Source organism: Lepisosteus platostomus, chromosome 6 (assembly GCF_059453375.1).
Source record: "Lepisosteus platostomus isolate fLepPlt1 chromosome 6, fLepPlt1.hap1, whole genome shotgun sequence".
Taxonomy (NCBI): domain Eukaryota; kingdom Metazoa; phylum Chordata; class Actinopteri; order Semionotiformes; family Lepisosteidae; genus Lepisosteus; species Lepisosteus platostomus.
The window spans coordinates 63,129,650-63,154,509 of record NC_142616.1 but is presented as its reverse complement, the minus strand read 5'-3'; the positions used below and the strand labels follow the sequence as shown (position 1 = coordinate 63,154,509).

The 24,860-nt window shown below is 35.2% G+C and overlaps 1 protein-coding gene across 14 annotated transcripts in view; it reads right to left on the bottom strand.

Annotated features, from left to right (window-relative positions):
- The window catches only part of atp2b2 (ATPase plasma membrane Ca2+ transporting 2), a 171,729-nt gene that overhangs the window by 33,190 nt on the left and 113,679 nt on the right, over nt 1-24,860 (bottom strand). For 9 of the 14 annotated variants that reach the window (XM_088636812.1, XM_088636815.1, XM_088636825.1 and 6 more), the window contains 9 exons: nt 22,368-22,625; nt 20,782-20,907; nt 18,471-18,596; nt 17,462-17,494; nt 15,855-15,947; nt 12,066-12,107; nt 10,111-10,275; nt 7,955-8,169; nt 7,280-7,522 (listed from right to left, as the gene is read on the bottom strand). In XM_088636812.1, the coding sequence (XP_088492938.1) occupies nt 7,280-7,522; nt 7,955-8,169; nt 10,111-10,275; nt 12,066-12,107; nt 15,855-15,947; nt 17,462-17,494; nt 18,471-18,596; nt 20,782-20,907; nt 22,368-22,625 (1,301 nt within the window). The remainder of the gene's footprint in view (nt 1-7,279; nt 7,523-7,954; nt 8,170-10,110; nt 10,276-12,065; nt 12,108-15,854; nt 15,948-17,461; nt 17,495-18,470; nt 18,597-20,781; nt 20,908-22,367; nt 22,626-24,860) is intronic. The other 5 variants (XM_088636819.1, XM_088636823.1, XM_088636817.1 and 2 more) reach the window with 4 other exon arrangements.

The window sequence follows — 24,860 nt, the reverse complement described above, 5'->3', positions numbered from 1 at the left end:
CTTCTTTTGCTAGCATTGAATCAAACCCTGCAAATTAGAAATCATATTGATTTGCTAATTGAATGCCTTTATTACAGAAAAAGGTAATTGCTGCAGGGTAAACAGTAACCAGCTGTCTAAGCAAACCACTACACACTTGGCAGTATGTGTCCTTTATTTTGGTTGGCAAGGTGACAATGAATTCTTCATGCAATTGTTTTTCTTCTTAGCTTGAAGAATTCAGGGTCACTCTGCTAACTAATACAGTGTACTGTAAATAGAAAATCTGAAATAAGTTACAATATTCAGATTATATTGTGGTAATTTACTCTGAAGTAAAAATTTACTTTAACATTAACGAATGCCCTTGAAAAACAACTGTGGGGTACAGCAAATTCTTCTAAAATTATGTTTACTATAAATATATTAAATAATTATTACAGCTTTCTGTTCAGTTCATTTCATTGTATTCCTAAGACTTACACATTATGTACAAAATGAGAACTTTTTTGTAGAATACAATTTTAGTTTAGAGTCAAGTACATAAAGAATCTATGTTAGAAAATCAAAATCATTTTTTCAAGATTATAACTATATCATTTTTTTAGGATTAAATGAAATGTGATTTTATAAATTTTGGGAACTGAACACCAATGTACCTTAATGCAATAATTACATAGATATTGATTTTAATGGAAGATATAAATCTGAAGTTTATTTCCATGTGCAAATACATGGAGGTCAATAAATTAAAGATCCAAATTCTTTCACAGGCTAAGCATTAAATACAGTATGTGCAATTGTTGCAGGAGGTACCAATTGCATCCCTGTCTTCAGATAATTGTGGGTTCAAGTGTGCTGTCTTTTCTCTTTATCACTGATCAGTATAATGTAGTGGACAGACACTCAGCATTTCTCTGAAACTGTCTCAGAATGCCCATCAATGATTTAGACAGTGAGCATGACATCAGCATTTGAACTGCCTTCTTTGGCCTGTGACTCAAAGGTTTCAGAGACCAGATGACAGCAGGAACCTGAGATCAAAAGAATCCAATTCTGATCTTGGAAAACAAGTTAGACAAGTATATACCTGACATTCAATAGAAACTATCCTTACCCGATTGGATGTTCTGATAGCGTCTTAAACATATTATGAATTTCAGCTATATCCACAAGAAATAATATTTTCTATGGTTTATTTAAAAAAGCATTATATTTTATATAAAATCATATTAACAAAACCCAGGTCAGAGAAAAGTGAGCTATTTTTATCCAAACTTAAACCACATTAGAACCAATATAATGTGTTCAAAACTGGAAAAAATGTAAGCTAGTTTTTATAGGCTACTTAGGCTAATGTGGAGAAGGTCCTGGTACAGTTTATGGTCTGGAAAATACAAAAAGATCAGCCCTTGCGTCAGACTATTGTGATAGACAATACTGTATGTATTAAGAACTTATACTCTCTGAAATTACAAAGCAGGCATCGATCTTGTTTATTGAAAAATGCAGAATAGTTTTTATAATTGGAAAGCATGTGCAAAGGTAAGCTTGAATGTCGTAGAAAATATGCAATAAAACGTGCTACAGCTGTTTGTGCTAATTTATCTGATTACACTTAAAAGTGTTAAGGAAAGATCAGTACAATTATATTAAAATTGTTGCGGAAGGACACTATTAATTCCATCAATAAAGATCTTTGGATCCTAGTAGTTCTCTTGAAATGTTGCTCAGGCCCGTGCAGACAGCCTATGTGTTACCAATAATTAAGTTACAAAATAGTAGGTGAAATCAGCATGAATAAAGAATAATACTTCATTTTAATCTAAATATTGCTTGGAGTACAGTAGATCTGCATTTCCATACAATGTCCTCACAATGCAATCTTAACTAAAGATTACAGGAACAGTAAAAAATGAAAATATAAATATAAAAAAATATATAAATCAAATTAAAAATACAGAATACAAACCACAATACATTTTCATCATATATTTAGACCATTATATTTATTTCTTGATATTTCGTTTTGTTCTCAAAGCATCATAGTAATTGCTTCAGTAACACATGAAGTTTGCTTGCAAGAAGCACAGAGTGAAAAAGACTATTCTAGTTTTTAATAACAGTTATCAGTTAGACTCATTTAGTCCATACAAATGTTTTTTTTCTATTTAAATGAAATTATCTCTAATGTCTACCTGCAAATACACACGCGTCCACATGCCAAAACTTTAACTCTGCACCTAGAAAAGGTTTAGAGCATCGTGTTCTTGCAGAAAAAAACTCATTTTAAGGCAGACACAGAAGAGTAAAAGCAGAGATTGTTTTCTGTCCGAAATATTTGGATTAAAAGCTTCAAAATGAAGTCATAATTCCATTTCAATTTTCTTAGTTTTTTCTAGTTTCTTTAATTCTCTGACATTCTCTGTCAGGACTGGGGAGCAACAGAAGCCGGAATGGTGTGGCTCAGTGAACACAAGCTCATGCTGACTTCAGCCCACATAAAAGAAAAGAAAATGAAAATGAAATGGATATCAGAGCTATCCTCTGCCGTCCCAGGAGACAGATTATGACAACACAGGAAGCTGAGCATGAAGAGTGAGCTGAGGGCCTGCTTAGTCTTTTTTTTTTCAGGGAAACAGACTTTTCCTCAGTTCTTGGTATTAACAGATGGCTGGAGGATGGCTTGCTTCAAAACATAGAGGCAAAGTCTTGTAATACCCTTAATTCCGAATTTGAAGATGTAAAGTTCTCGTGCCAAGTACATTTTAACAGAAATGGGATACATTTTGTTGAATTAATTAATAGACTGCACTTTAGGAAATCTAAGGTATATCAAGGTTCCTATATTTGACTACAATATACTTGTATGTACTATACTGTACCTTGAAAAAATTGTTGGTTATTAAAATCTTTACCGACAGTGTCTGAAACATTCATGCATTATGTCATATGTTAGAAATCTGACACAATCAAGTGTTAATATTACTGTAATTATGACAATTAAATTGATTGTACTTACATACTGTAATGGAGTGTTCAGAGTGACAATAAGTTCAAAATCCCCAGCCAAACTAGCTATATATATTATATATATATAATTAGCTATATTAATAAACATGTGGTTTTCCAATATTCTTGCAGACTAGTGGAGAGTAACTTCCTGTTATCTGGTAGACTGATATTTTAATGGAATTCCTATAAACCAAACAAAAAAGTTTGAACTCTTCAATAACCAATGACAGGTTGATGCGCATTACAGTACATTATTATTTTTGGTGTCCCTTGCAAACTACACAGTTACTTTGGTATTTCTACATTTCTTCATGTATTTCAACTTTAAGAAGCTTCACTGACTGTAATTAAGACCAGGAGAGAAAAAATGCAATTAAAATCATAGCATAAAACTACTCTTATCTTTTCTGCTATATTTTAAATGTAATAATTATACATTTGCCTAAAACATGAGGGGACTTGGGATGTATTCATTGTCCTCGCAATGAGTACTGTACATCCCAAGTCCCCTCATGTTTTATTTTTTGTTTTAGTTACCAGAAGGAAAACACTGCCTCTCAACTAGGATTTCCAAGGCTGATCTGCTATGATGCAATGTCTTTTATAAATAAGGAGATTAAAATTGTAAATCCTTTCATTAAGCACACTTACATTTTTTTTCAAGGTCCAAGCTGGTTTTCTTTTTTGATTTCTGGTCTGTCTCCAGTAAAACTTTATACAGTATTTGCTTAGCTAATATAAATAAGATGTTTTATATTTTTTTCATTAGCTCATTAGTTTTATACTTTATGTACTCTACAATTAGTAGGCAAAGTTTATTTACATTTTATCGCTTTAAGTCTTAAAAAGGGTGTATCTGTAGGGTAGGTTAGGAACAAACACTTAAACAGTGGCTTCATCACACTGACATGTCAGATAAACTCAAACCCTTACATATCAACCAATCAGGCAACCTAAGACCGTCATAAGACCCCCATCAGAGAAAAGTTGCTAACTGAGCTCGTAGGTTGATCTCTTGATACAGGTATTTTCCCCTGAGAGTTGCTCTGCATGCCTTAAATTTAATATACTTATTTCTTGCAGTCACAATATACTGTATAATGTAAAATGAATAACTGAATGGCATACAATGCTAGTACTTTGTATGCCATGATCTGGTGTTGTTGCTCTACTGTACAGTTTTCTTGAGGTGCTCCCCATGAGGGAGTTCTGCTTATTGTCCCAGAACTTAAACTCCCCAGGCAGCAATCGCACTTTATGGAGAGTAAACTAAACTTAACAAAGAAATCCTAAAGTATAACCAGTGCTGACTTGTCTTTACTTCTTGAAACACTTTTGTATTAGAACCTCAATCCTACTTTTAGAAACATGACCCAGTAAAAAGCAACTATGATTTAAATCCCAATTACTCACATAACCTTAATGCAAGTAACTTATCTCTGCATAAGATGTGTAAAATGGTGAAAGCCACCATATAGAGTGGGCAGGGTAAATGAAGCATCTGTCTTGAATCCATACTAGTCTTAAGCAGCCATTTTCAAGGTCACAGGAACTGTTTCTTAGACCTTTAGGGCGGCTATTTTTTCCAGTGATCTAAATATGAGCATGATGAGCTTGGCAGTATAATTAATTGCAATAATTACACACAAGGTAACTGGGGAAAAGACCACCATTTAGGCAGAAGTCCATAATTAATGCCATCAAGGAATACTACCAAAAAAGGGGCTCTAATCAATTTTGTGGATTTTCTGCTGAGCTAATAATATTAACCCACTAAGTGTGGTTTCAGGATTACATTTGACTAGTTGTGAGGGATGATATATATTTCTTCTTTACATCATACATTGTCATGGATACTTATTGATTTTGAGTTTTACAATTAATTAATTCAACTAATTTATAGAAATTACACTAAAAACACCTTGCCTCTCATCCTTTGCCCTTTTTCATGTTCATTCCTTTATGTAATTCTTTTTTAAAAGTGACAAAATCTGAAAATCCAGAAAAAACATGAGTACATATTTTTGTGTCAAAGTAGACTGCAATATGACAAGCAGTTAGAAATGTTCTATTTTGATGGCAACTGTCGGTCAATCTATAGTAAAATTCTGACAGAACCAGCATGTTCTGAAGTTTAACATACACCCAAACACCCAAAAAGGCTTCTTGTCTGAATTGGGATTTTTTCATCTGTGGCTTTAAAAGTATAATTGCTTTCTGCTGATAGGATCTATGTATTTCAATTATAAAATTGGTAAAACCTGATATTATCTTATGCTTATTTTGTCAGCTGATTACCACACCCATGATGTGCTAAAGTAATGAGAAATTCATGGTTTTGCAATTGAATGGCATGACACCTAATTGGATTTTAATGGACAAAAGTGAAATGTTTGATTAAAAGATCATAAACAGGACTGTTTTGAACAGAGTGATAAATGTATGAAAATGCTATGTCTAGGCTATAGCTATAAGACTATTGACTACAATATGCCTCAAGATATTTTTTTTACATTTGCTAATAAACACAAATATAAATTTAAATGATTATTAAAGTTATATTTAATTTTATATATATTAAATTCATACTTCACAATAACACATCAAATGCCCACCAAAGCTCTTGCTGCATACTCTTTACTAAAGTAATACTTACCTACTGCACTCATTTCTAAATCTGCTATCCATGACAAATATTTTTGAATGAGAAAAATAGTCAGCAGAATTCATACTGTACAGTACGGACGTAAAACTGAATCAGACGCAGAGAGTTCATTTAGTGTCAGCAAGGCAGATGGCATAATGAATCTCGAGACCCAGGGGAGAAGATTATTCTGACATTTACCGTTGACAGTTTTGATAGTGACACAGGTGGCGCACAAAACCGCCCAAAGAACTTGTCTGGAACCAGCTGGAAGAGAAGTGGCCAGCAGATCATACAGCCCTAGAACCGGAAAATCCCTGGCCCAGCAGAAAGCCTGCAATGCCACACATCTCCACAAAGACACTACTGCACGTCGGTACAACATTTGCCCATGTTCTCCAAGGCCAGCTCTGTTTTTTCTATTGGACATTTTAAGAATTAGACAGCTTCTTTAAGATTCCTAAACCAGTCATATACAGTACAGCAGTTTAAGGGGTTTGAAAAATACACTAGTTAATGCACATTTCTTACATGCGCTATAACCCTTCAAAATGTTATTGTGATTGGTGCGTTTTTCTCTGTATAGATGTTTTCCTATGAACAAGGAAATGTTGTCTAAAACCCCCACACAAACCACAAAAGCCTCGGTAACTCCAAAGGCCTCCCTTTGGGAAAAGTGAATTGCCAAAGCATCCTCTTATGAGTATCCAAGAGCATTAAAGAAAAGGAAGGCCTCGTCCAATTATATAGCACAAACATCAGTACCGGTATTTATAACGTGCCTATATTCTTTGAATGTACTTTACAAAAATAACTGAGCAATTTTTAACATAAATGTAACAGATTATTTCACTCTTTTGTGCTGACACTACATTTTACTACAGGCTGTAGCATCTAAGCACCTAACAGGCACATTCCAAAAACTGCCCTTGAACTATATCACATAGAAATATTTCTGCTTTAATGACTTTCGGGCAATCATGAGAAGACTTGCTTTTGTCATTTTTGAAACAGATGGCAAAATGGGTGATTCCAATTACTGCTATATGGGACCTTCTCTTCCACAGAACAGGGTGGAATATAGGACACATCCCATGTTGACTTTGTTTTAAGTGCATTTTGATTAACTTCTAAGACCTTTGGTTGCTTCTATTTTAAAGCATTATGCTTTAGGGGCTATGCTAATTTGGAATATATACATATTGACTTGATAATATGATTCTTACATAGAGTAGTCTAATGCACAACTTCATTTATAATATATCAAGGGATACTAGTTAAAATTAGCTAATTTTTTTCTCTCACTCATGCCTTTAGGTGTTTAAAATCACAATTCTTCATTGAGAGAAATAATTAAATACTCCTCGTGGATCAGTTAATATCAGGTTAATAGGTCACGTTTGAGGGTGTGTATTGAACCATTACAGTCTAGTGAAACTCTGAAGCGTTCTCAGGTCTCTTGAGAAAAATATGAAAATAAAATTGACATCAGTTTCCTTCAAAGCACTACTGCTGCTATCCTGTATTGGCAGAGTGGGTTGAACTAAATCAAGCAAACGACAGAATGAAATGATTTTTTTCTGAAACCTAGCATCATAGGCAACAGTAGCCGATAAAGAAAAAGAAACGTTTTCTACCTACCAGGATCTTAGTGGTGTAAGCGCTGTTGATAGCAATGGCATTGACTAGAATATCCAATGTTTTAGCAGGCAGGGAATCAGGGTCTGGGACTTCTTTGTAGTGGACATCTCCGATGTAGGCCTGAACAACGGTCATCCTATTCGTCGTGAGAGTCCCCGTCTTGTCAGAGCAGATTGCTGTTGCGTTACCCATCGTCTCACACGCGTCCAAGTGTCGCACCAAGTTGTTATCCTTCATCATTTTCTGTTAAATAATTAAATTAATATTGCAGTACAGATGTAAAACTTTCTTTTGTGCTTAGTGTCTAACTGCATGTAGTATTTTCACATCCATTTGACATTTACAGTGCACCATATTATAAGAAAACAATCGCATTATTTATAAAACAAAGATAAACTTTATCATATCATTTCTACATGAAGTTCTTGTTGGTAAAGTAAAATATGCTTTGTGTTCGTTTCCTACATAATTTTGAATTTGTTACTCTGTTTTGTTAAATAGTAAAGAAGAGCAAATCTTATTTTTGAAAAGATTCATAGATTGCTTGAAGTGATTAAACCACTCTCCTTTGATTTCTGTGGCACTGTAAAGGCAGTCTATGGCATTTTTTATACTGGGTAAGCTGTTGATGTTTCCTTTAATTGTGTATACAACAGAAAACACGAGGCAAAATACCTTCACAGAGTAGGCCAGTGAGATTGTGACAGCCAAAGGAAGACCTTCAGGGACAGCAACTACCAGGACTGTGACCCCAATGATGAAAAACTTGACAAAGTACTGGATGTATACTGGAGTACATTCAGGCAGCCACTGTCTCTTCTGCATTACAAAGTTCTCGATGGCAAAGTACAGCACTAGAATGATGACCGTTATAGCTGACATCACCAGACCTGAAATCCACCAAAAAATTATGTTAAATGACCATACTGTATAACAGTATAATACTGTAGTATAATTCCCCGAGGTGTAGTTCACACAAACGCAGGCTAGTACCAGGGCTATAGATTGTTAATGTCATCTTTTAGGTGAACATTTTAAGACCACAGTTATTAAATTGCAGGAACATTCTTAGAAAGAGACACTTTATAACAATCTACCTTAAGCTACATTGAGTTCAGTATAGATTTACAGTGCCTTTTAATTTCTGTTTTCCAGTGTCTGGCTTTTCTGGTTCTGTCTAAAATACTGTTGCACATATGAGGTGGCTCTGAAAGATGTTCATGGAAGAAGGTCTTAGAGTCAACTATTCTGGAGAAGAACAAAAATCCTTTCTCTTATAAATGTGTAAGTATGGCCATTCTGCAATGGGTTGAGGAATCGGTCACTGTTATTTACAGTAACCTGATAAAGTACCCATACTAGAAGCAAGTCAATAATAGATGCATGCAGATCCATTCTCACAGCTTATTTTCTAACCCTGGAGTTTTATGATAGATGGATTTTGTACAAGGAACATTATATCGATTAACGTCTTTCGTCACATTTTTGTAGAATCAGTTAACTCTTGGTTACAGTCTTTTGCTGAAATGCTAAATGGAAATAAATGTATTGGTCTAAAAATAATGGAAAAACAAAACAGAAAAGCAAAAAGAAGAAAAAACAACACAACACAGAGAAAAAAAAGGATGGGGGAGTACATATCGTTTGATTTTCCACATTTTGCTTTTTTTAAATTTCCTTTTAATTGTATTATCAGGCTTTTTTCAGTCTTCATGCATAATACATTGTCAAGATTAATTAATACAATTGAGGTGCTTTTCCCACGTTAGGATGGATTTCTAAACGTTATCAATTAATCAGTATGACAGCTTCTCATAGGGAGCCATTTTCCAGAAGAAGAAATTTGTGCACATAGCTATTTCCCTTTCAGAACTAGATATATTTAATTTGCTTGCTGGGTTATGTTTGTACTTCTCCATGGATGTTTCCCTTCATTCTGTTACACTACAGTATGTGTCTATATAGAAACTCAAAGCTTCCAAATTTGTCCTAACCCTACTTTAGAGAGGAAAAAAGTACAGAAATAATTTAATAATTCAACCAATTCCATTGACACACTTTCTAAACTTACTAAAATATCAAATGTGTTTATTAAAATAGTCCAAAACACGTATACAGTCAATATTTGTAGAGTGTCAAGCAATTAATCATTTGTCATCATCTCATACAGAACTTAAAACACATTCAAGCTCTAGCCTCCATGACAAATGGATGTCTTTGCGTTCATTACACTAGGTAAACTGCACATCCAAAATGATGAATGTGAATTGTTCAAAGAACATAATAAATTTCCCACTGATTTTTATGAAGCTTGAAAAAGTTTGGGATCCTTATAAGCCTGTTGTACAAACTTAGCTAATTGAAAAATGGTGTACCATCAAGAAGAAAGCTACTGTACCATTTTGTAAGAAACACTGGGGGCAGGCCATTCAAATGTGTATACTCTAGGGGACACATCTTTAACAATGTGTAGAAAACACCTCCAAACACAGTAGCAAGTTCTAAGTTCATCTCGCACAGTGTAAATGTATTATGTAATGAGGCTGCAATATTAAGTCTGAACATCTCACATAACCAAATGGCACTCCTCCAGGAACCTTGTAAAAGCCTCACTGAAACAATTTTGTCTAACATAACCAAACTATAATGTAATGTAATGTAATGTTTCTTTATTAGCCCTATACAATTTCTTGCATTAGGAATGCGTCTTTTCGCATACCCCAGCTTTTCTCCATGGAGACTACATCCTTCTACAACATTCAGAAATTTTGTTACAACATTTTATTTTTTTGAGAACCCTGTGCTTTTGGAAGCAATTAATTCGAATTTACCTGCTTTCCCAATCTGTACTGCTAACTTAGTCAATTTGCCCTGAAGGACAGATTTCTCTTTCTTGGGCATGCTGGCTTTTTTCTTTTCCTTCTCATCAGCATCTCCACCTTCGGCACTCTTTAAAGGTTGCATTTCCATAGCTGCTGCGCCGTCCTGCTTCTTAGCTAAAACAAAATGCACAGCATTGAACGTACTATATGAATTTTGCTGTAAAGGAAAGGGTGAGGAAAAGGATCTGGATTATACAAAGGCTGGATTCCCAAAACCTAAGAAAAGATAGCATTATTGACATTTTTTGCTTGTTGTTGAACTCCACATGTCCATAAACACATGTATGCGATCTTTGTGTGGACATTTTCTCACTTAAACTCCTTTCAAACAGCTTTTCATGGGGGCATTTGAACAAAAGCAGTAAGCAAGTCTGCAGTCACTGCAACACATGCCATTCAAACATCACTGGTCCCACAGCTCAAGCACATTTCCTCAAGCTTTAAATATTAAAGAATATTAAATGAGGAAGAAAATGTGTCTGAAACCCCTAAACGTTTCACTTTCAATGATATGATGTTTATTTTCGTATAGGAGACATATCAAAAAGAGTACAGTACCCAGCAGCCATATCACCTTGCAACTCACAACTGGCAACTCACTTAAACTTAGCAGGTGTGAGCCTGGTCAGTATCTGGAGGGGAGACCTCCTGGGAAAAACTAAGGTTGCTGCTGGAAGAGGTGTTAGTGGGAAAAGCAGGGGGCGCTCACCCTGCGGTCTATGTGGGTCCTAATGCCCCAGTATAGTGATGGTGACACTATATTGTAAAATGGTGCCGTCCTTCGGATGAGACGTAAAACCAAGATCCTGACTCCCTGTGGTCGTTTCTCAAAAGGAGAAGGAATTGTAACCCCAGAGTCCTGGCCAAATTTCCCATTGGTCCTTACCAATCATGGCCTTCTAATAATCTCCATCTATGAAATGGCTTTATTACTCTGATCTCCTCCCCACCGATAGCGGATGTGTGGTGAGTATTCTGGTATGTTATGGCTGCCGTCGCATCATCCAGGTGGGGCTGCACATTAGTGGTGGTGGAGGGGAGCCCCCATTACCTGCAAAGCGCTTTGAGTGGAGTGTCCAGAAAAGTGCTATATAAGTGTAAGCAATTATTATTATCACATGGACCGTATTGTAGTAATTTTATGCTCATAGGTTCTTGGGATAACGTATTGACACTTCAAAACCTGAACCTGTGATACCCAGAAATGTCATTAACAACACTAATTACAGCAGTAACCTCAAGGTTTTCCACTCTCCTGTGTTGGAAAGACAATTTACATTCCAGAACTAAATGCATTGTATGCCAAGCAAGAACATACAGTAACACAGCTGAGTTTACAAATAAGGTAAAAAAGAAGTTTGAAACTAAACTACTACTGTAAAATGCAGTGAAAAGAAAGAGATGCCACAAATGAACGTGTGTTTGTATATCTCACAACACCTCTGAAAACATAAAGCCATATATTTATTTTCATAATAATACCATTTCCAATACAAGAATACGATACAAAGTTCAAAGAAATAAATTGAGACATTCACCAGTCACCCGTGGTGCACACAATATTACAATAATATTACCGGCAAACTTTCTAAGATACCAGAATTATTCATCATCAATTAATTCGTTTCCAGATACTAAAACTGAAAACCAGATACTAAATCTGAAAACCACATGCACATAAATAGTTCATACTAACATCATAAAACAAAAAATACTTATTTTGAATGAAAGAGTAAAAAATATCAGAAAAAAAGCAATACTGTATATCTGGAAAATCACATGGAAAGCAATTGGAAGGCTACTTGAAACCACTGTAAACGAGGGCGGTCAAGATCAAGCAGTGGGCTCATGTTTTAACTGTGGAGAAAGCAAGTTAAAACAAACGGAAATAGAAAGCAGGTTACCTTTGCTCTGGTTGTTCTCCATATTTCCATCCTGTATTTTACCTATGATGAAGACATACAACATACAACAAAAAATAACAAAAGCAGACAATAAAACATTTATCACAAAGACATTACAGTGAAATTAAATAAAGAAGGAAGACACAGAAAATGAATATTTATTTTACATCTCCATGACAGCAACATACACAAGATGCTCCATCATAAATGAGATTTATGCTAAGCTTTTGCTTGTCCTGCGGTTAATCTCTAGATTTGTCCAGTGAGTCACTATTTCCACTCCTGTGCTAACAGAGTCCTGCATATTTAATGGATGACCAAGGAAAAAAATACTCCTAATGTGGTGTATATCAGCTTAGAAGTAACATGAATAGGAAAACTGCTGTGTTACTGGATATTGTTCTGTAAAATTAGATAAGTCGCTTGTTTCAAGCAAATTCACTTTTGTTCTATTATTAATGCTTGGTGTCTGGATTTAAATATTTTTCTGCAGTCATCATCTGTTAAAAACTCTGGGAACAGATGTTTTTTGGCAAAGAAAAATAATAACTTGAAGAAAATTACTCTCTATAAAATACTAAACAGTTTTTGTGATACACCGCACACACAAATACAGTAATTACTGTATGTGTTTATGAATATGTATATACTGTACAAATGTTTTGAAACGGTTTGTAGAACAAAATATGAAGTAAAGGTAAGTCTACTAGTTCTATATTTATCACATGCTAGTGAAGAGAACATGAAAATGAATACTTTACATTCAACTGAAACCTAAGAAAAACCTCTGTGGTTTGGCACGATAAATAGTTTGATGGCTTCCTTTCCTGAAATAATAACCAACTCCATAGTATACTGTATGTATTTGGGTTTCAGCAACTATAACAACATTTTTTCCTAATTTGGCATCTGGAGTTATTAACCTAAAAGAATACTGAACAGCATTCAATATTTTTATACCAAAAGTGGTAAAGAAGATCTAATTGTTTTTTTTTATATTTTAATTTTAGATGGAGTTTCCTATTTTTGTCTCTATTCTTTGGCTCAAATTTACAGTGTATTAAATGAGTGTATGAATGGTTTTAGATGCTACTGTAAAGTGTAGTAATTTATCCATCAGATGTGGATAAAGATTTTGACATATTTCATTTATTGTGTGAGTAGTATTGTATTAAATAAAATATACCCTCCAACCAGAAATAATTTTCAGTTTTTGAACACAATAATTTTTTAATAACAATCAATTACTTAATTACTGAATTGCAATGAATTACTCTGCATTTAGGATTTGGCATGAGCCTTACGTAAACACTTCCTTGTAACAGGTATTATGTAGACCTTATTTGGTGATGAAAGACTGGTTTCAGCAACAGACAGTACTCACGTCAACAATTAGATGAAATTCCAAATATTAATTATGCAAAGGAATTCATTAAGACCTAGTACAGGGCATTAAAAACACAGTGTTCACATATTAAACACGCACATGAGTGGGAAGGCAACACAGGCACAACACAATACACAGCATGCATTACAGATGTGTTAAAAGGAAGAGCACATGCTTCAGCACAAAAGAAACAAGGAAAAACAGTAACAAACACGGGACATTTTTTAGAAGAAAAGCAAGGGGTCGTAAATGACAAACAGTCCTGACCGTCCCCCTAAACATTTAGCACCTCTCCATAATGTTATGTATTTTGTTTTTGCCTAATCCCTTGTATGGACTGCTGCGTTCACTGTACAAGTTGTAAAATCACAGCTAAGACCTTGTGCTTAGGAAATAACACTCATTTCCATTGCTACTGAGATTAAGAACTGATCCTGCTACAGAAACATGCTGTCATCCCAAGGAGACAAAGCTCAGTTCCAGTCTGATTAGTGGTTTTAAGATAGAAATGCAAGATGTCACAAAGCAGAGGAACCAAATGCTAATGTAATCTTTTCTTATTACCTTACCAACAATCATAATGTTTGATTGTACACCAGCTACTTGTTTCTCAACACAGCTCAATAGCAAATATTGATCAGTCTGTGTGTCTAAGAGTGTGTATTGCATTTAAAAAAGTGGAAGAAAGCAGTACTTAAACATCAATTTTCCTTACTACATTTTCACATCTTACTCTCAATGAAATAAAAATGCTTGGATTTTAGAAATTTGCATTCTTAAATATTGTAAACAAAATAATTACCTGCTTACTGTAGTTTTCAAATAAGTACAAGCAAGCGTTGCATATGCATATGCTATTTTACTTGCTTAAATAATTAATTTCCCGCATAATTCTGTGCAACATGTAAATTACATTTATCAGTTATTAAAGTTTGAAATATCAAGTTTAAATTTAATTACACATTAATGTCTTTTTCTTTATTTGTGAATTTATCTTTGTACCTTATACTTCTTAAACACCCTGAAGAAATGACAGTCACACATCAAAGCTGAGCCTCACAACCTCCAGATTACCTGGGGTTACCCGCAATTCTAGTGGAGATTTAAGGATGATAATTCAGAGTCTGTAAGAAACATGCTGGAATTTAAAATTATTTGAAAATGGCGAAATGAACACAATTTGGACAAAATATAAATCCTGGGGGGGGAATGATAATGGTTTTAAAATTGGGGGATATGTTATCCCTTTGAGATTATACTAATTAAAGGCTAATAAATTCCATTTAATGTATTTTGCATTCTCTCAGTTCCAGTAAAAATGATATAAATCCCATTATAGCTTTTATTGAAAGTTCCCTGCGATAACATGTGGCAGTTCTGACTCTATATACTGTAATCAAGCCTTTTCAAGGGGAAAAACTGGGAGATGAGGGTGTGAGTGTTAAAGGTAGGAAGAGAGAATGCATAGTATGCCAACATGCTAGTAACATGTTCTACTTGATAATAAAGTACACATGCTGAAGGAATTGCCACAATATTTAAAAATTTCTGATCACAATATTTAACATTTGAAGTGTGCAGTAAAGCAAAAGGATCCATTTGACTTCGGTTAACTGCTTGAAAAAATGCTGGGTTTTGTAGATTAGTCAGATACAGTTCTACAGTAAGTGGTTTTGAGCTTTTCATACTAGCACACCACCATCCATACGCTAATACAATAGCTCCATTCTGGATAAATCTCTAACTGTATCTAAACTGACTTGTGTTTAACATATTGTATATACAGTAGTGTTCTGTGTTTGTGGGCTCAGCTACAACACATTTGTCTGGTCTATCAGGCTGGCCATAATTAAAGTACAGTGAGCCAGATGAAAAAGTTTCAACTTGTTTCTACCACACAGAGCACCTTATTCACTAAAAACAACATAACAGAAAGGGAAGTATAACCCCTAGGGAAACAGAATCATAAAGGGAATAAGGGCTGCAACAACAATATAGGGTCCCTAAAGCAATTATAAAGAGGCTACTCCCCTGGCTACAATGCACTCTAGAAGATTAATATTCTTTGAAGATCAGTTACAAAATGCAATCACAGGCTGTGTGACCCAGAGTTTTAATACCAACCCTGTATGCAATTATTCACCTGTAACATACTGGAAACCGGTGCTGTATTCCTAAACTCCTCATAGGATCCTTTTGTTAAATATTGCTTGTACTACTTATTGTGGCATTCCTATTTGGAATTATGCACTTCTACATTGTAATGGAAAATAAAGGATTGTTTTTACAGGTTGGTGACATGCATTTAGCACAGCACTACAGTCAGCAGAAGAGAAGGCTCAAAACAGCTGGAGAAAAAGGATATCCATCAGACAGAAGCAAGTTCTGTGTTCTCCACATACCATTGACTAAGTTGGTATTACCAGAGGCATTTGCACCAGCAGCACCATCTGTAGCTATTGTTGAGATGGGGTGGGAAGAGGGATGGGAGCAATCTAGCAATAATAATGGATAAAAAAGGATAACAGTGAACAAAAATAACATGATTTAGAAAATACCTTATTTACCGAGATTGGTACTGCACTTTTTTAAACTACTGTATATGGAACTAAGGTAACGAAATGTGTCAAGCATCACATTCACGGTACAACATACAGTAATACACATCACATATAGTATGGAATGACAAAAAACACGCACAACCACCAACGACACAATACACAAGGACAGACCAATTTCACTTGCATACAGTATGTTATCTCAGTTTTTCCTGTTGCTAACTAAGTAAACAGTTGATTGATTTCTCTTCTTTTCTGGGAATAGGAATTCAAGAAGCACAAAGCATTTGCAGTTTTGTACATGCAAAACATTAATCTGTGTTGCACTTTTCATGGAATGCCAAAAAGTACTAGAAGAAAACAAGGAGAAATGACTAATCATTGATTTCAGATAAGGCAGCATGAATCAACACTCCATAGCACATACTTAAAGTGTGAATATTACCTTCATCACACATTGCTAGAGAACAAACACATCAATAATAACAATAACATTCTTCCAGAAAGATTTCAAGGAAAACACAAAGCATTCTACCATTATTTGTCATTCCTGATTATGTAATACAGTGTATGTGTTAAACATTTTCCATAATGTAGGAACTTGTACACTGTAAAACAGATTTCTTTTAGTTCATCTTGTCTCCACGTGTGCACAGAACAACCATCATCATTTCCATCACTTCCAGAAGAGGCCAGTATCCCTACAAACGTTTGAGGTGATAGAGCAGAACCTACTCTAGGTAAGGTCTCACTCACCTAGTGAGATTCAAACAGATTCCTAACTTACAGTATATTGCATGCAAGCTCATGAGTGTGACATTTTTATCTTTAGCATAAGGAAACATTACTTGCATTGTTTGATGAAACTGCAACTGGCCAAAAAGAGAAAAAGATGTGTTGTGGTAATGAGAATCTACTGTACAAATCATTCCCATACATAAAAATGTAATGCAAACCCTGTATAACAGTGCAACTAGCCTCTGAACCATGGAAGGCCAGCAAAATCTTTCTATGAAGGAAATAATCTATCTTAAATTAAATTAAATTTCCAATGAATTGTTCTATAAGTTATTCAGTAAGTATATATTGATATATATTTACTGGGAACACTAGCCTCTTAGATTATAGTAGTGTTTAATGGACAAGTACCATGCATAGAAACTGATTGAACAAAAGGATTAGATCAACCTCAGAATCAGCACAGTCAATGCAGAAACATGGATGAAATTTTCCACACTTAAAAAGATGTTTTTGGCACAGCTCTTCTTTTTAAGTCAAGAATCACCATGGCCTAATCCTGAATTGAACAGAAAGGGTGGGAAGGTGTTGGGGGTGTTGGTTTAGTGGGGTGCTGTGGGTTGGGGAAAAGCAGTTCAAGCCACCTGCAACTTTAGTGTTAGGTCTATAGCTGGGGTGGATGATACAGTACATGGAAATTGGAAATACTGTACCTGGTAGCTGCTCTCCATCTTCCACTCTCTCACCTGTGTTATAATTTTCAGAATGATAAGACAGTAAGGTTTGCACACGCAGATGTCATGTGAGATTTTAACACTTTTTACCCAGAGAACCACATTTGGATAGATACTGTAGGTGGGAGTATTTCTATATGTCAGGAATTCTGACATATTCTGTCAGAAATCTGACTATAAAAATTTCACTGATAAAATTCAATTTGCAAATTATACTTTTGGAGCAATAGTGATATTAAAATAGATGCTGGATATAAGCTATAGAAAAGCATCACATCACAATGAGAAGCAGCTTAACAGTAAGATTGCAAATGTAATTATGCTGGTGGAACATTAGACGAGACTCCTGTGGGTTCAAAGAAACAATTATGAAACATGCAAATGCCTTAAAACACTTCCATTTCAAGCACAATTTGGCTACCTTACGCATACAGAAGCTGTCTTTCATTTGTCCATAATCCCACAGAAAAAGAATGACAACTGCATTACTGTCATAAAGATGCAATGATTGAAACCAATATTTGGTGCATTTAATTTAAAGTGATTATATGTACGTCTTATAGAAAGAAACATGTTGGATCACCTGACCAATATTGTAAAGTTCGCAAGTTTCAGTTTTTGTGATATTCTTCAATTCTCATTTATTTCACTTCTAGTTGCTTTTTTTTACTGCTATGCCTTTGCCTTTGCAAAGCAAAAAAAAAAATCCCATACAGTACTACTGATATCAAACCTAGAAAGAACATTATACAGTGTATTGTAAGTACTGATATACTGTTTAAATATTTGGTTTACATATTTTTCAGTTTTTATTTCTATGGGTACCCCAGAAATGGTCCACAGTACACACAAAGGTAAAGTCTTCGCTGTTATTCCACTTTTGTCTTAACTGACACATTTCTGATGTACTGTACAGTAGTCAGTGAAGGAAACCCCAAAGCCCCAGACGCTGGCCTTAAATTAAGATGACAATCTGTTGAGACTGTACCTTTCTTCTCCTTTTTCTCTTCCTCCTCACCACCAGCCCCAAGCAGGGTGAAGATGATCCCGGTCTGAGAATTAACTCCCACAGCTGTGACCAACATTCTCCCTGATCCTTCCATGACATGGGTACCTGGGACAAACACCACATGTTTTGGGTCATTAGGAGCTGAAATAGCACACACTTCTATTTGCCATGCAGCTAAACTACTTTTCCAAAGGTCTAATCGTGTGTTGTTTTAACCCTTCCAGATCTCCCCAACATAACAGTTATGTCCTGGCAGTGATGCGGCATCCATTTTGTGTTTCACTGTCAAATCAGTCGGTTACCGGAAACGAATCGTCTTTGGACTTGGAGCACCTGAAGTTGGATTACATCCACTTCCATTCCAAGTGTTTTTTAACATAAATACTCGGACCTGACAGAGGTAGGGGCTCTGTCATTGAGTTTCTTCTCTGAGCCCTCCAGGTACTGTTTTCTTTGTTTTCCCTGGGCTTGATATTGTCTCTCTAGTGATGCCATTCTAGGATTCCTCACCTCACCTGGCCTTGTCTACAGTGTCTTTTTCACTTCTGGCTACCGTGTGTTTCTCGGGTCTGACCTTAGCTCCTGTCCGCAGCGTGTCTCTCGGATTCCGTATGGCTTGTTACCTCAAAGTGTCGGCTCGGCTTAGGATTTGAACTTTAACTTGGATTTTGACCTTTGGAATCACCCCTTCGCTATAGATTGAGCTTTTCTGTGACTCCAGAGTGTGCTCTCCTCCCCATATAACATTTCAATGTTTCAAATGAACTTAAACTTGTATATAACTTTTCTATTACTCATTTCCTATTTAATCCACTAGGAATGTCTGGGTGAAGTGAAAGGTAATTTAATTGGACGGCAAAGTCTGCCATCCGAGACGTTTTTCAGCAACACTGTTAAACTTTGAGCCTCTGTAGTTGGCAGATTGACTCTCGGTCTTCTTGACCTCCTTAGTTCTCCACTAGCTTCTTTGATTAAATCAGATGGGTATAATATCCCTTCTATCTCAAGCTAATTAATTCCTATGGCATTTCTGCCTTTATTTTGATAACATCTGCAGTACAAAGGTTCTTTCTAAATGTGATGATATTCACCTTCTTTGCCCTTTTTTAAAGAAAAGCACTGTACAGCAAGACATACAAGCTTTTTTACAACCTCAGGAATGATTTAAAACACCCAGCTAAGGTACAACATATATCAACACTCCATCAATATAATTCCAATGGCTTAAAAAGTGTAATGTCAATAATTATCACAATTTTAATATAAATTAAACTTGGAATCAGTATTTATTTTCTTATCTTCTATCGCTCGATTTGGAATGTGCAATTGTTTAAAGATTAGGCTCTCTGGTAGTGACTCCTGTACCCACTTGGGAAAGATAGGGACTTGTGGATATGCTCTTGATGAACGCTCAATTTTAGAGCTATGCATCACTCGACAACCTGCAAGTACCATACTTACAGGAGGCTCAGTGCTGATTGGAGGACTGTTGCATCTATCACTGACATCACTGCAAGCACTCAACAAGTTACAGGAGTGGCCATTTGCCAACTGAGTGAAACTTGCTACTTTTCTAAACTGAGTGAGCTCTAATCAAATAATACCAGGTCCATTCCAGCAATGCTATGCTAATTTTGCAATGATGTTTGAGAATTCAGTTTCTGAACATGCAAAAGACTTTGAATATTCATTAGAATACTGTGTAAAACTATGAAGAACAATAGGAGAGTTACTAAGAGAATCTAACTGAAATCACGTACTTTTCTCAAAGAAGTGTCTATATATAATTAATGGATACACATATAATTTTCACTCACAAATTAAGTCTGAAGGGGGCTCAATCCAAATCACACAGCTAAGAAAACTCTTTTCATTAATATTCAATTCATAATTAAGAGCCCTTTTCATCATGACTCAGTGACTCAACAACCAACAGATTTCAAATTAATTCAAGACACAGGGTTACTCAATCGGGTTATTTTCGCTAACACATAGCAACAATCAACTAGGGAACAGCTGTGGACTGTTGCTGAAGATATTCATATTTGAATCATATAATCATCAACAACATCTGAGAAATCAACAAATGCCCTAACCTATAAACTATCATTGAAAGTTGTGGCTTGTGGTTTAACATATTCTGTTGGAACTTACTGAAGCACTTTTAGAAATATGAAAGGCCTCTCCTTAATCATCTTCTTCTTCTTCTTCTTCTTCATCTTCTTCATCGAGGCTACTAAATAAATACTGTATACTGTGGTACATAATGAATCATGTGATACACACTAACCTGAAAGAAGCATGGGATCTTTGTCGGCTGATTTTCGTACATGGTCTGATTCTCCAGTTAAAGAACTTTCATCTATCTTCAGATCATTCCCCTGTATCAAAATTCCATCAGCTGGAAGCAGGTCACCTTAAACATAAACCAAAAAAAAAACAGCTGTCTTGCACTTGTAATACATTTGGCATCTATTTCAGCAGTACTGTAGTTAAAAGCTTAAATATTATAAATTATTATATCCTTCCATCCATTTTCTAGCTGCTTCATCACATTCAAGGCTGTAGAGGAGCTGGAGCCTATCCCAGCATGCAAAAGGTGTAAGACAAGATACATTCTGGGCAGGACACCAGTCCATAACGGCACAAACAGTCCCGCATGCACTCACACCAGGTTCAATTTTCCCTGACGTCAATGAATCTACAGTACCATTATGCCTTTGGACTGTGAGAGGAAACCAGAGCACACTAACACACTAACACACACACACACACACACACACACACACACACACACACACACACACACACACACACACACACACACACACACACACACACACACACACACACACAGCACCCCAGGATCAGAATTGAATCCAGGGACCCAGCACTGTGAAGGCGCAATGCTAACCAATGTGGCACCCTGATCACAAACATATTCTTCATAACCTCATTGGCTTATCCTTGGCTGCTTTCAGTGTGCAGCTATTCCTAACACAAATGGTGGCAAAATGGTGACTGGTGACTAAAAAAACACCTGCTCCATTACTTATTCACACCTGAAACTTAGTCTAGACATTAAAGCATTTTTCTGTTTCTTAAACGGGTTCTTTAAAAACAAATCCAATATACCTAACCAAATAAAATTCATAGAACTATTATACAATAAAATGTCAATGTTAACATCTTCGCTGTCCCACAATTTTAAATTCATGTTTTATATTAATATAAAATTAATATAAAATGAAACAATAATATTTTCTATTGTTTAACAGTGTGAAATCTATAAAAAACAAAGTTCATGTCACTGCAGCACAAGCATATGAAAGGATCAAAAGCTGGATTGAGTTCCAAAGAGATCTAATGTTCATGAAACTGAATGTTCTGGGACGTCCAGACCAAGCCAAATCCTTAACACCTGTTTCCATTTGGATTATAGTGGGTAGCATTGGACTGGTTATAAACATCTGTTTGGATAGTCAGCTGAATGTTTAATTTTGTGACGTGTATTTTTACATATATTCTGACATAATGTAAAGCATAAAAGGGCAGAGATCACAGGAAAGAATATTTAAATTTTTTTTCAATTTTTCCTTTCAAGGAATCTTAAGAGCCAAACAACCCAGACAATATAGACAGCTTGAAGATGTCATACTACTATGATTCAGGGTTCTGCTTAACAGTAATACTATTTTACTCAGTTGTATTTAAAAGAAAGCATCACATGTATTAAAAGAAAATAGTAAAAGGTGGGAAAGCCATCTTGGGGCCAGAATATTAAAAAGTATTTTTGGCGTTCAAATGTGAGAAAACAGATTTTCAGTTATGATCATTTTCGGGGGTTTTTTTTAGAAGAATTCAGAAAATGCCTACCGTATTTGATCTGTGCAATGTCACCAACAACAATTTCCGCTACAGGAATCTGGACAACTTGTCCACCTCGAACAATAGTGAATTTTTGTTCCTGCTCAATGCGGCTTTGTAAACCTCTAAACTGCTTCTCCTTGCTCCAGTCATTAAAGGCAGTAACAAGTACAACACAGACAACAGAGAGTAAAATCGCAGCGCCTTCGATCCAGCCAGCTTCTGACTCTCCTTCGTCCTCGGCTCCAGCTGAAACTTCCCCACATGCTATAGAAAGACACAACATACAGCGTCAGAGATTGTCATGGAAAACCCTTTCATAAGCATCATTCACTAAGTGAGGATGAACTGGCAAATCTACACCAACTCAGTATGGGGCTATTGTTGTTTCATTCATGAAGAGTTTATGTTGTGCCAGTCAACAAAAAGAAACGTATTTCTGTACCATTTTCAGTGAAGCCAGTCACTTTAGAGAGTGGAATGAAAGTAACTATCCACAACTGTGCACATGCTTTGAAATGGATGGAAAAATGGAGAATTATTTAACTCCATTTAACTTACAGATCTTGAAAGTTGTGCCATGTAAACGAATCTGTTGTTTGCCAATTTAAACGTTTCTAATTGAAAGACAAGGTTCCTTTTGCCACAGTCATTCCATAATGAAATTGTCTGTACTCTCCTTACTGTTCCATTGGCATCTAGAGTACGAGATGCCATTTCTTCACATCATGAAAAAAGACCTTTACTTTAACAAATCACAAAGCAATAACATTTCAAAGGTTCTATCACTGGAATTTCCTTTCTGCTTCTGATGAATGATAAAGCGATAACTTCTTAATAAAATACTCTACTTCAATAATGAAATTCTCATTACAGCTTTCTGTTTCAAATTGCTGGCTACACACCAAACCAAACACAACCAAACAAGCGATTTGGAAAGCAATGTTAAAACATGCAATTATTTAAAACAGGTAGGGGCACTCAGATATACAGTATATTAATTTATCTCTGACACTGTGTGTTTCTTTCAAATAGAACATTAACTTTTAGTTCCATGATGCTCATTTCTTCCACCCTGTTAACAAAAGTGTTTCACAAGCATATATTTATTAAATTAATTTAATAGTCACAACTCAAATGAAGTGTAGTGATATGGTCAATTTTATTTTTTATTTCAGAATCAGGAGAGATATTCAATTGCAGCAAACAATTGCTTGAAAAAAACGATTAAAAAAGGATATAATCAGGAATGAGACTAAATTATATCATAGTTAAAAAAGTATAGCGATTGTAAGTGTTGCCTCTCTTGAAAATAGCTATAACAATACTGTATCTGTGCTATAATGATACATTTATTAAATTAAGCTAAGCTTCATAAAACAATAAAAATAATTCATTTTGGAGGTTTAAAAGAATTATCTTTTAAGTTAAAAAACGCTGGTCTGAATTTAAATACATTTTGCCTCTACAGGTAACAATGTATGCTATGTCTACATCTTAGGATGCCTTAGTGAAATCTCAGTCGAGTCATTTTGTTCTATATTTAGACGTCCGTGACTCTGTACTTGACCTACATTATTAATTTTTATCTCAGTGAGTAAAAATGGTCTGATAGCATTTTAATGATTTCCTTGGCTCTACAGTCACCTTTTTAATTTTACAATCACCTTCAATGATAATGTTGTGCCAGCCATAATGAAAAAATATTAAATGCTTCATGATCTATCATGACAGTTGAGATAGGTTCTTATATTTTAATATAATTCTAGTACAATATTCATTATAACAGATAGCAATGGAATTTATTTATACACTTTGCCAAACCCTGTTCTAATAACCAAAACAATTGTTTAGCTTGTGATTAACTTAAATAAATTTGTAACTAAATCATTTTCTTTTAGAAAGGAATACATTCAATCAGTTCATAGAAGAATCTATTTTGCCAATAACTAACACAGTTCTGCCATCAGTATAGCTCCCCAAGGAAGTACTGTAATGTTTTAGAGAGCACTTACACTCTGGTTCCTTTAGAAACGTTTCCTGGAAACAAATGCACAGATGTATGATGCCACAGTTACTCTCCTAACACTGCAGGGGTGGAAAACAACCCCAGTTAAATATAAATTCATTGATGAGTGAGCAATTTAAATTAATATTTGGTTATGGATGTTTCCCTGCTGCCTTGTTAGCTAAGACATCATAAACAATCACGGGGAACACATTTGGTTCTGCAGCCTGTGCTGTATTTAGTCATATGAAAGTGTGCATTCGGTTTCTGAAATATTTGACATGTTTTTAGCTTTAATTTCTGGATTTCCTTTTAAATATTTATTCATTTTACTTGCTTTAAAATGAAATATAGTTTATTTATAGTTATTTTTTTATTATATCCCTTTATTTACTTTTTATTAATGTTTTGGGAAAAGAGACATTTAACTCAAAATGGTCATAAAACAAAGCTTTGATTGGATCCACAATGAAAGAAAAAAATGATTTTTTTCT